General features: G+C 42.3%; 1 protein-coding gene across 3 annotated transcripts in view; it reads left to right on the forward strand.

The window, feature by feature from the left end:
- Positions 1-6,800, forward strand: part of EFEMP2 (EGF containing fibulin extracellular matrix protein 2) — a 31,586-nt gene extending 24,786 nt beyond the window's left edge. For all 3 annotated transcript variants that reach the window (XM_075188636.1, XM_075188635.1, XM_075188634.1), the window contains exons 9-11: positions 3,402-3,528; positions 4,126-4,321; positions 5,495-6,800. In XM_075188636.1, the coding sequence (XP_075044737.1) occupies positions 3,402-3,528; positions 4,126-4,321; positions 5,495-5,653 (482 nt within the window). In that variant the 3' untranslated portion in view covers positions 5,654-6,800. The remainder of the gene's footprint in view (positions 1-3,401; positions 3,529-4,125; positions 4,322-5,494) is intronic.
- Positions 6,801-12,748: the final 5,948 nt, after the last annotated feature.

The raw sequence follows: 12,748 nt of genomic DNA on the forward strand, positions 1-12,748 counted from the left end.
CCAGAGCAGAATAGGAGAGCTATGCGGTCTCCCCGAGCTGACTATCCTGCTCTAAGAAGTAACACAGTGAATGCGCTCATTTAAAAATCATATATTGTTATATAAATAAGAAGTTGGCAATTATAAATAGGAAGGGACAGCTGAAAAGTATATTGTGACTGTAAAATGAGATTTAAATACAGTGCTCCGTTACATAGACATAAACTGCTCTAAAATGTTACTACTCCTCCCATGTGTTTGGATACCGTAAAACATAAAAAGTTTCTATTTCAAGTGTTTTACCACCGAATAATGTATAAATAGCTTCTCTGACTCTCTAATTTGTTTTATTTATTTTAAATACTGCTCTAAGCACTACTCATTAAACGCTGTGCTGGATTGTGGTTTTGCTGGGTCTTCTGTTTTCCAAGCTTGCCAGAACAAGCCTAATGTGGTTATGCATGAATGAGCACAGTCACGTTCTAACAGTGCTAGTGTAGACTACAGATGTTGAAGATACTAGCAAGTCTCACAGATTTAACTCTGCAATCTGGGTCATTTCTTCTTTTGGGAGATTGGATGGGGTAGAATGATAATATGACACAGAAAAGAAAATTAAATTGAAAAAGTAAATGGTTTCCACTTCAGTACTAGTTTTGTCTTATTATTATTATTGTAAGGCGCCACAGTGCTCTGCAGATCCAGACAGCGGGGAAAACAAAAATAAAAAAGTAAACGCAGACATGAAATCAAAGGTTAGGTATGGCCCTGCTCATGAAAGAGCTTATAGTCTACTGGGAAAAGGGGACAGCTGAGATTTATAGAACACATTGAAAGATTTGAAGGCTGGGAGAGAGTCTAATCAGCTGTGGTATTGAATTCTATGGGGGGAATTCAATTGGCTGCGTCACTGCCTAAAGTAACGCAGCTTGCGCTATATTACCATTAATACGGTAGTTTTAATTCAGGTTTCTGCCTACGGCTCTGTGAGCCGTGTGTAAAAATCAGTGTTAAGGATTACCGTACTAACGGTAATAATGCGCACTATTACCGTAGTAGTGGTAATAGTGTGCAGGCTGCGTTACTTTCGACAGTAACGCAACCAATTGAATTCCCCCCTGTAAGTGAACAGTGGGACAGAAGTCTTTTAGACAGAAGCAAGAGGGGGTTATCAGAGATCAGACAAGAGGCATATCAGAGGTAGATCTAAGAGGAGGGCATGAGGGTGGATATTTTGATACAAGATTTGAGATGTATGAAAGGGTGTGAGAGAATGGATAGAGTTTTGGTTGTAACTTGGGTAAGAAAAGGGTGTATTCTAACAAATTTTGAAGGTGGATTCAACAGATCTGGGACATAAACTGGATGTCAGGAATAAGGCAGATGGAGTAGTCAAGAGTAGTCAAGAGTAAAACCAAGTCAGTAGGCTGAGGGAAATGAGATAGTACAAAAGGGGATATGCCAGGGGAAGGAGAGGTAGACTTTGATTTTGTCAGCATAGAGTTGGTACTGGAGTGAGAAGAGGTGTACAGTAAGAACAGCAGAGGGTTGAGAATAAAGCATTTTGAGATCCCAACAGATATTGGGAGTGGAAAGGTAGAAACACTGAAAGAGCATTTTAATAGGTAGGAAGTGATCCAGGAAAGACCCGTGTCACAAAGGCCAATGGATTGGAGATTAGGGTGATCAACAGTGTCAAAATCAGCAGAGAAGTCCAGGATGATAAGTATGAGTGACTTTACGAAGGACTGTGAGTACAGTCTCAGTAGTGTGTTGGGGCGAAGAACCCTGATTAGTGAGTGGGAGGAGAGGAAATGAGATAGGCAGTTGTAAACAAGTCGCTCAAAGTAGTTTGGAGAGAAATGGAAGGAGAGTAATAGGGCAATAGTGGGAGAGAGGCTGGGTCGAGAGATCATCATCATCTGCAGCAATTTATATAACGCCATTAATTCTGCAGCGCTGTACAGAGAACTCACTCACATCATTCCCTGCTCCATTGGAGCTTACAGTCTAAATCCCCTAACATACACACACAAACAAAGAGAGCGATTAGGGTCAGTTTGATAGCAGCCAATTGAGAGATGGTTTCTTTTGTATTGGCGAGATAAACAATTATTTAAAAGAGGATGGAAATGTGCCAGTGGAGAGAGACAGATTCAAGAGGTGAGCTAGAGGTGGGCATGCAGTGGGGAAGAAGGAGTGGAGAAATTGGGAGGAATAACGTTGATGGTGAAATGAGAAGAGTGCAGAAACTTTTTCCTTGGTTACTGGAGAAAATTAATGTTCAATGTGTCCACATATTTTTGGCCATGTAGAGGTAGATTCAATTGTAAATAACAACCGCCGCATAGTTTCCCAGAATGCCGTGAGACACTACGTGGCAATTTTTTCTCTAGTGAAAGTACCACTGACTTTTCCTCGCACCCCATAGAGATGCGAACAAAAGTCAGCCATAGTTTTTACTGGAATGCCTAGGAACATCACGGCCAATTGAATTCCCCCCATGGCGTATGTTGATTAAAACTACACAAATTAAGAGGTTCCATGTAGTTTCTCTTCAGCAACTGTTTACAAATCTATAAGCAAACATATCTGTAGTAATAGGAAGGGAGTCTAAGTATATTGCATATTACAGGTTATGGATAAATTTCTCTGATCTGTGATGCGATTTATTCAATCTGTGTTACTGGAGGTGATTGGTTTTTGGAGCTCATTGTTCATTTTCTCTCTTTCAATATGTAGTATAAACAATAACACATTTGTATAAAGTTCAGATATATGCACATAGAGAGTGATATAGAGTTGCATGGAAGTGCATTTGCAGGATTTAAATTTGCACTTCAAGTAAAATTTGTTGAACAGCACATGCGCAGTGTGTGCCAGTATTTTAAATTGCATGTCTGTAACTCTTGTGACCTCTTGCACTTGGAGAAACTGTTCAGCGGTGTTCACGTGCAGTAAGGGCAAGCATACGCAAGGTAAACACACCTTTTTGAGATGTCTTATTTTGGGTTATCTGTCTTTTAAATACATTTGTTACCTAGTGTAAATTCTGCCCAAAAGACAGGTGCAGTTTTCAACTTCTTGATGAGGATTGTTGAATATTTGCACAGTACACAACTTACATGCTAGATTTAAGGTTGCACGTATCTTAAGATGTATGTGACTTAAAATACAAACATTGCAATGTAAGTGTTGCAACAAACGTTTGCGCATTTAAATCACCCCCATAATGCACCATACTATCATAGCTCACTTACTTACATGACCAAATAATATACTTTTTCTGAACTGAAAAGACAAGTTATGCTGCAGTCATCTTACAAATAATGTTATTAATTTGCTTCACTTTTAAAATTATCTGTTGTGAAATGTAACCCTGCTTATATGATGTGGAAGATCTTTACTTCTTGATTTTACAGATATCAATGAGTGCGAGACAGGGGCTCATACCTGCACAGAGCAACAGACTTGTGTCAACTTCCATGGGGGCTACCGCTGTGTGGAAAAGAATCTTTGTATTGAGCCCTATACACAAGTGTCTGACAAGTGAGTCTCAGTGTTAGAAGATATGCTGATTCAATGTCTATCAGCCCATGTTTTTGTGTTAGAGAGAAGTAATTATGATTAGTGTGGAATGACTGAAAGATCATAGAGATTTATCTCTCTATGTTATACTTACAGTAAACATGCAGACTTCACAGGATAATGGATATCATACTGTAAACTCTTACGGGATGGAGCGATTGTAGGGCAAAGTGTTTTTGCACCAAGGCAAAGATGCGATGGCTATTTCTCCATTGTGCTCAATATTTTCTAGCTACATCTCTGTATGCAATAATTTTATTTAATCGTCTGAACACAAAGAACCGAGATTCAGTTGCACTGGAAGAAGGAACTTTCATTACAAGATAAAATATGTCATTGCTTTGCTACTGCATCAAAGTTATATAAACACTTATGCAACTGTACCTAACCAGTTGATTGCTCTTGTAAAAATAGTAAATATAAAGAGATAGTATTTTACATTGACTCATCTTTGCATTCATATTACAAATTTGGACTAAATGGCTGTGATGTCAGCCTGACTTTAAACAGTATGCACGCACACGGCACTGTTTGACCAGATTGGGGTTTATATTGTAGCCGCTGCATGTGTCCAGGAAGTAACCAGTTGTGCCGTGAAGAACCTGGTTCTGTGGTGTACCGGTACATGAGCATCACGTCTGACCGGAGCGTCCCTTCAGATATATTCCAAATCCAGGCAACTAGTGTTTACCCCGGAGCATATAATACCTTCCAGATACGCTCTGGAAACGAGCAAGGATACTTCTACATCAGGGTGAGTAAACTGAAGAATGATACACTGATACCTGTCTTGAAATAGGTTAAACTGGTAACATTATTTACAAGTTGTATCTTTTAACTGTGCATATAAATACCGCAGTGTTTTACACAATCACTTTAAAATATTAAAATGTGACTTGAAACAGATTATTTACTCATTTGCACATGGCAATGGAAGCAGAGTAGGGAGAGAAGTTAAATAACTTAAAAAATAAACATTTCTTTAACTTACGCAGGCCACCCCTCTTCATGCAGAACTAAAAATGAAACAGCTCAACCATTTAGCTTTACTATTTTATTCAGTATTCAAAAGTTGCCCTCTGAGAACATCACCCCACTTAGGGTTTAAGAAAGGAGCCATATGTATATAACTTTCCAGTTATGCCCAATAACCATATATAAAATAGGATTTTTATACTTACGTAAAATCCATTTCTCCTAGTCCATCGGGGGACATTGGGGTATAGAGTAGGGACAGGGCGAACTGCCACTTTAAGAATTTCTGTAAACTAAGCTCTAGCTCCTCCCTCTCTATACCCCACTTCCTGTTACCGGTTTATATTTAAGAAAACCCACAGAAAGCGGAAATAGAGAGAAAACAGGAAAAGAGAAAAACAACATTCTCTTAAAAACAAGACAACATGTCAAACAGTAGGAGAAACCAGAGCGCTAAGGGTAGGTGCCCGGTGTCCCCAGTAGACTGAGAAAGGGATTTTGCGCAAGTATAAAAATCCTATTTTCACTGCGGACATCATGGGAAGGAACGCTCAGAAGAAACCTCACAAAGCACCTTCTCCCCCAAAGGAGGCCAGAGAAATATACACTATCACTATCTCTACATATCTATGTTGATTGTGGCTTGTTTCGAGATAACTTTGCAAACCTTTATTGCAGCATTTACTAGTTTTTCAGGCAGCATTTTTGGAGATTAAAATACACTTATATTAGAACTTTCTATTTTCATCAACATTTATTTACTATGTAAAGTGAAATTGCAGCTTTGACGCCCAACCACATCATAAAGTTTGTATACATGAAAATGTTTATATACATTAGAACATGTCAAAATGCAATTGTAATGAATAAAAAAATACCTGATATTTATTGGTATCTTTCCTATTGAGACAAAACTAAAACTCCTCTCTCAATTTTCTCCTTTTCCCTACAGCAAATAAACAACATCAGTGCGATGCTAGTCCTGGCACGTCCGGTCACTGGTCCCCAGGAGTTTGTCCTGGATCTGGAAATGCTGACCAACTCCCAGCTGAGCTATCGCTCCAGCTCTGTGCTGAGACTCACCATATTCGTAGGGGAACATTCCTTCTAGAACAATAGCAATTTCATTTTTATTCTGGGATATTAACTTTTTTTTTTCTTTTGGTTAAATATATTTTTTACTAATTGGTATTTTATTTTTTTATTAAAACTTGACTTGTTTTCCATGTTGCCTTTCAGTGCAAGGCTGTCTCTGGTACTGAAAAGTTTAACAAAGTCCTTGATGGTAAGGTCTTGGGCTTCTATCTAATATATGATAGTATCATACAAAGAACCAGGCTCAGAATGTGCTGGCTTCACTGTAACATAGTGTGGCTACCTGACTGCACACTATCAGTTTTAAGTTCGGACTTTGCAGGGTTTCTGTCTGATGTAAGCTCCTGACTGCAGAAAATCAGGGGCAGGCTCAGATTGTGCTGGGTTTTATATCTATTGTACAGTGAGATGGCTTCCAAGCCTTGTTCAAGGTTATTAATCCAATCTAGCATCAGCTCCTGGTTGTAAGAGTCTGGGACAGGCTGGTTTTAATGTGATTTTAGGATATATGCGAAAGGCTCGCTTGGTGTGTTGTTTCTTGGTGATCTCATTACAATAATCTAATAAGAATCTAGAGCTAAAACACAGGATGAACAAAAACTACTACTACTAGTGTTATTCGCCAAAATGGAAGGAAACTTTTCAGGAACATGTGGCTCTTCATACTGGTTGTAGTTTTAAAGCTGTACTTTTCCTTTATCTGTAAATTTTACATAGGTTAAATACCCCTCGTTTTACTTATGGAATGCTAAACAGCTGGAATTATCAATGTGAGTGGGGCATTCTTATAACTTTAAGGCAAGTATGGACCCTTCCTATCATGGCAAGAAATCACTACATTCATGGCTGTAACTAGGTCTGTGCGAGAAGGGCACAAATGAGAAATTTGGCGCTGAAAATAATTATTTTACATTAATTTGGTTACAATTCAGGGTTCGGGGGGGTCGTCACATTTCCCGCTTGCCCCTGGCGCTAACATTTCTAGTTATGGCTCTGGTCACATTGTCCAGTGAACAGCCTCTTCAATGTGGAATAATGGTGTGTAAAAATATAACATTGTTGTGCAGTCAGTTTATCTGTATGTTACCCCCATCCTTGTAAATGTCTCCTCTTTGTAGTCGTTTTACATTTTAACTGTACATCAATAAAGAGAAAAAAAATGAGTGGTGAATTATTATTTACTGTTGTAACTAACTGACTTCTCTTGAAGGATATAGCGATCTCAGTGGTGTCACTGGTTCTCAGACAGCCTATCCACAGTATGTAGGTAACTGTATACTTTTACTGGTGGCTTTTACTTCACATCAAACAACGTAGGCGAATACAGATCATGATACAATTCTACTCTAGTTCAATTAATGATTGAGGGACGCTACAGTAATTGTTACTCAATTTTCAACAAATTTAAATATATTAAACTTTTCAATTTATTTAATTGGAGAAAAGCATTGTTCTCATTTTAAACAACTCAAGTAAATATTTGGTTAATTACTCATTACTTCACTTTAAATTATGCTACCTTTGTCAAGGGTGCCTAGATACATTTGAAAATAAAATTGGAGAAAATGGTAACAGTGCTCTGTCTGCTGTTTAATTCTGTGTATTCTCAGATTGTGTACTAATAAGTTATGCATTGGTGGCCTGATGATATGTATTATGCAAATGTCCATTTCTAATCTATGTAATGGCTGAGTAGCAGCCCAAATCTGTTATTTTACTCAGATGTCAGGAACAGGGGGCAAAAGCCTCTATCAGCTGGCTGACAATCACAGCAACATTCCCGACTGCTGCTGTGGTGGGGCGGCACCCCCCCCCCCCCAATCTCCACCTTGGCCTGAACATGTTTATTAGAAAAAACACACTGCGGCCGCAGCTGTTAGTTTTAATACCAGCTGGGGGCGACAGGTGCGTAGTAATTCAAACTGCAGGTACCGTGAAGGTGCATCCGCTGCAAGCCTGCCCTTTCACCATTCAGATGCCCTGCGGCGACTGTGCCCGGCCTCCTTTGCCAGCCAGCCAACTGCAGCCACTGTGTGAGGAGTGATGGCAACAGGGAAGTGTACCCTCTCCCAGCACTGTTCTGGGAGAAGGGAAGTAGTAAAACACAGTGTGCCTCTTACTAGGGTCAACCATTGGGTTAATTTAAAATCTATTTTTACTTAGGGCACTGGCTAGGGTCACTGCGATAGTGAGCCCTGCTAGACACTGGATTGGGTTGTCCTGCTGGACACCTGTCAATTCAGGGCTGGGCCCTGGAAGGGGGGGGGGGGGGGGTAGGTTCCTCTACTGCACTTTCTCCTTAGTGGTCGGTCACTCCTTTGTGTGCAGACACCAGATTAGGCAGCCATTTTACAGTTCCAGCTTCTCTCTTTTTCTGTCCTGTAAGGTAACGGTTTATCTGTGAATTTTTCTCAGGGTTTTCTCCTACAGACTGTGAGGCTGCTAGGCTGTATTGCAGACTCACTTTCTGTACTTGATTTGTGTGCTGCTTGTCTTATATACGGTGTTTTTTCACCGTTAATTTGACTGGTATTATCTGTGTGTTTTGTCCCATCTGTCAGATAGGGAAAAATCCATGTGGGTTAAGGCTGGGGTAACTTCTATGTTGAAGTTCACCTGTGTTGCCTGTAATAAGTTACCGTCTGGACAGTCAGGTGTGCATGCCTGTTGGTCTAAAGATCACATGCCGTATGTACCAGCAGGTTCTGGTTCTGACTCGGCAGAGCCCACCTGGGCTTGGTCTCTTTCCAATACCATGGCTGAACTTGCCCAATTGGTGCAGTCTCAGTCTGTGGGAGGTACTTCTTCAATTCTCCCTTCCTCTGCGGCGAGTGAGGTGGATTCTGGTTAGCTAAGTCAAGGTCCGGCTGGACCTGTGGTGGCGGATTCTGTTGAACTGGCCTGGGTACGTGGGCTTGCGTCCTCACTACAAGGTTTGGTTTCAGTCTTCTCCCCTTTAGAGTGGATGTTGCAATCTGCTACACTGTCCTTGCATAAGCAGGTGGCGGCACCCCTGCAGGGGAATTAGCCAGATTGTAACTGTTCTTCCCAGGAGGAGGGCGAATTAGTGATACGGACGCTCCTTCTGTGGTGGAGGAGGTTCATTCTGATCGTCAGGGTGTGGAGCAATTAATATAGGTTGTGCATCAGGTACTTGACATTCCTGAGTCGGCTGTTCCTGATGCTGTGAAGCCTTCTCATTGTGTAGCAGACAAGGCATGTCTTTGTCTTTTCCAGCTTCTTCCCAATTGGAAGACTTGTTGGCTGAGCCTTGGGCAGATAAGAAGTTCCAGATGTCTCGTCAGTTGCAGTTGCGTTATCCCTTATCTCCTGAGGTTCTTGTAAAATGGGAGGCGCCTGCATGTGTGGATGCTTCAGTTGCAAGGTTGGCCAAAGTCACTATCCTTCTTCCCAACGCAGCCACTTTTAAGGACGGTACAGACAGTTCGGTTGAGGCCACCCTTAAGTCTATTTCTGTGATGGCGGGAGGTTTGCTGCGGCCCACCTTGATGTCTTCGTGGGTCAACAAGGCTGTAAATAGCTGGTCAGAACAGTTGTCTGAAGGTTTGTTGGCAGGGAGACCATATTCTGAACCGCTCCCTTTGGTGGAACAAATTCAGAGCGCTACAGATTTTTTAGGGGAGGCGGCCCTGGACATGGGACTGATAGGGGCATGAATATATCTGCTTCTGTGGTTTCGTCTTGTCAGACCCCCTGGCTTAAGTGCTGGGAGGCTGATGTTGAGTCTAAAAAGACTTGAGAAAATTCCCTTTTCTAGGAGTGTTTTATTTGGCTTTCAGCTTGACTCCGTTATTAGTCAAGCAATGGAAAGAGCGAGCACTTTTCATCCTGTTCATGCTCCCAACCAAAGGATGTCCAGGTTACAGTAATTTTGGTCTTCAGGCAGGTCTTTGTGGTCTAGAGTCCTCGGGCCAATCCTCCAAAATGGTTTGCAGCGTGGGCATCAGGCCTGGTCTGCTCGACATCCGGCAGCTAAACTTGCAGACAAGCAGTCTACATGAGTGGCATTTTGCCCTTCCTCGTTTGCCAGTGGTGGGAGGCAGTCTTTTCTTATTAAGGAATCGGTGGTTTCAGCCTACCACGGATGCCTGGTTACGAGGAGTTATGGACTGGAGGTACAAAATTGATCTGCTTGGTTATCCTCCCAGGCCGTTCTTTACCAAAGGGCTTCCTGCATGTCCACAAAAGTGACTGGCTCTGCGAAAGGCGATCCAATCCGATTTCCACCGAAGTGGTTATTCTGGTTTGGGATTTTATTCCAAATTTTTTCTGGTGCCAAAACCAGATGGCTCGTTGAGACTCATTCTGAATCTGAAATAGTTGAACACTCAGGTCAGGGTGCCTGCATTCAAGATGGAGTCTTTGTGGTAAGTGATTCATGGCATGGAACAGGGGAGTTAATGGTGGCTCTATACATCAAGGATACCTATCTGCATGTTCCCATCTGGGAGGGTCATCAGTCCCTCCTCAGGTTTGCGGTTCAGTGCACTTCCAATTTCAGGCTCTTCCCTTTAGTCTGGCCACGGCCCCACGGGTTCTCACCACGATCATGGTGGTCATGGCTGCTCTGTTGAGGTCCAAGGGGACTCTGATCATCCCTTACCTGGATCATCTTCAGAGGTATTTCAAACTAATAATCAAGTAGTTGATTCAGACTCCCACGGTTGTATTCTCAGCTTCAAAAAGTTCAAGTAGATCCCATCAGAGCAGATCATCTTTTTGGGACACTTGACAATGGGTGTCCTTACCGAAAGACAAGATTCTGGCCTTGCAGAAGATGGTGAAATCTCTTTTGGTGGCAAAACAGACCTGCATTTTGGCATGAGAGTTCTGGGCAAGATGGTATCAACTTTTGAGACTGTCTAGTTTGCTCAGTTTCATGCACGGGAGTTCCAGTTGGAACTTCTGTTTAAATTGAACAAATTCCATATGAATCTGTCAAACCAGGTATTCCGCCTGTACGTCAGTCGCTTCTTTGGCTGTTGCTGAAACAAAATCTCTGCAGGGGTTGTCAATTTTCGATTTGGGGTTGGACCTTAATCACAATGGATGTCAGCCTTCAGAGGTGGAGGTCCGTCTGTGTTCTCACTCGCTTTCAGAGTCTTTGGACTCTTAAGGAATCCAAGCTTCCAAACAATGTCTTGGAACTGCGGGCAGTGTTCCGTGCTCTAATAAGCGTACAACATTTGCTGCAAGGAAGGGTGGTGAAAATTGTCAGACAATGCGACAGCAGTTGCATAACTGAATTACCAGGGCGGCACAAAGAGTCCCTTAGCCATACGAGACACAACACAAGATCTTTCAGTGGGCCGAAACGCATGTTCTGGTGGTCATGGCCATCTTTATTCCAGGGATAGAAAATTGGGAATCAGATTTGCTAAACAGGCAGACTCTGCATCTGGGTGAATGGTCCCTCCATCCTGGAGATGTTTTGCCAGTTGGTGGACAGGTGGAGTCAGCTGAATGTCTGTTGAACCACAAGCTCCTCTGCTTCTGCTCCAGGACAAGGGATCCTTTGGCTGTCTCAGTAGACACCATGTCTGTTCGCTTAGTGTAGCTATTCTAATCGGTAACCATGCTTCTATGGGTAATAAAAAAGGCAGAGAGAGAGGGTGTTCCAGTCGTTCTAGTGGCAGGGGATTGGCCTTGGAGGGCCTGTTACACCAACGTGCTCTCTATGGCTGGAGGACAGTCGTGACGTCTCCACTATGCTCGCCGAGACCTATTAACTTAAGGACCTTTTAATCATCTAGGTTTGAAATGTTTGGCTTTAACGGCGTGGCTGTTGAAGCTATGATCCTGTGAGCTAAGGTTTTTTTTGAGCTGTGGTGCAAACCATACTTCGGGCTCGTAAACTAGGTTTAGCCAAACTCAGATTCTGGAGGACATCTATTGCCTGGTGTAAAACGAAGAGGTATCCTATCTCTTCTTTTCGATTGTCCAGTTTGCTTATGTTCTTGCAGGATGGGTTGGACGCGGGTTTGTCCCTTAGGTTTCTTTAAGGGTCAAGTGTCGGGTCTTTCGGTATTGTTTCAAAGAAGACTCGCTGTGTGCCTGATGTACAAACTTTTATTCAGGAAGTGCTCCATGTGCAACATCCATATGTTCCTCCGGTCGCACCATGGGATTTAAATTTGGTGTTTAATGCTTTACAGCATCCGCCTTTTGAAGTCTTGGATACAGTGGATTTCAAATTTCTAACCTGGAAGTCTTGTCTACCCTTTGGCCAACTCTACAGCAAGAAGAGTTTCAGAGCTTGCAGCTTTATCTTGCAAGTCTCTTCTTCTTGTTTGTCACGAGGATAAGGCAGGTCTTCAGACCAAGCCTTCATTCCTACATAATGTGGTGTCTACATTACACTTAAATCAGGACTACGTCTAGGTCTTCAGAGGACAAAGCTTCTATCCGTTCTCTCGATGTGGCATTTATGTGTATAGGACTCGGGATGTGTGCAAGACTGAGAATCTATTCATTCTCTATGATGTACACAAGAGAGGCTGGCCAGCTTCCAAAGTGACTATAGTGGAGTTGGGCAGCCTGTTTCAGATAACCTTCGGGCACACTCTACGAGGTCTGTGAGTGCTTCCCGGGTAACACGCCACGGTACCTCAAGTAAGCAGTTGTGTCGGGTGACCACGTGGTCTTCAGTGCACACATTCACTCGGTTTACAAGTTTTATGTGTTTGCATCCAAAGATGCAAGTTTTGGAAGAAAGGTGTTTTGTGCCATTTCTTCTGAGTGTTCCCTCCCGTGATGCGGCTTTGGGATGTCCCCTAAAGGAGGATAGAGAAAATAGGATTTTTATACTAACGCAAAATCCATTGCTCTTAGTCCATTGGGGCTCACCAGGCGACAACCCTTAACCCTCTGGTTTCTCCTACTGTTTGACATTTTATCTTAGTTTTAAGAGAATGTTGGTTCTTCTCTTTTCTCTCTATCTCCGCTCTCTGGGCTTGGTTAAACATAAACTGATATAACAGGAAGTGGGAGGAGCTAGGTCTTAGTTAAAAGAAATTCTTAAAGTGCCAGTTAGCCCTATACCTACACCCCAATGTCCCCCGATTGGACTAAGAGAGGCGGATTGTATATA

The sequence above is a fragment of the Mixophyes fleayi genome, chromosome 10 (assembly GCF_038048845.1).
Source record: "Mixophyes fleayi isolate aMixFle1 chromosome 10, aMixFle1.hap1, whole genome shotgun sequence".
Lineage (NCBI taxonomy): Eukaryota > Metazoa > Chordata > Amphibia > Anura > Limnodynastidae > Mixophyes > Mixophyes fleayi.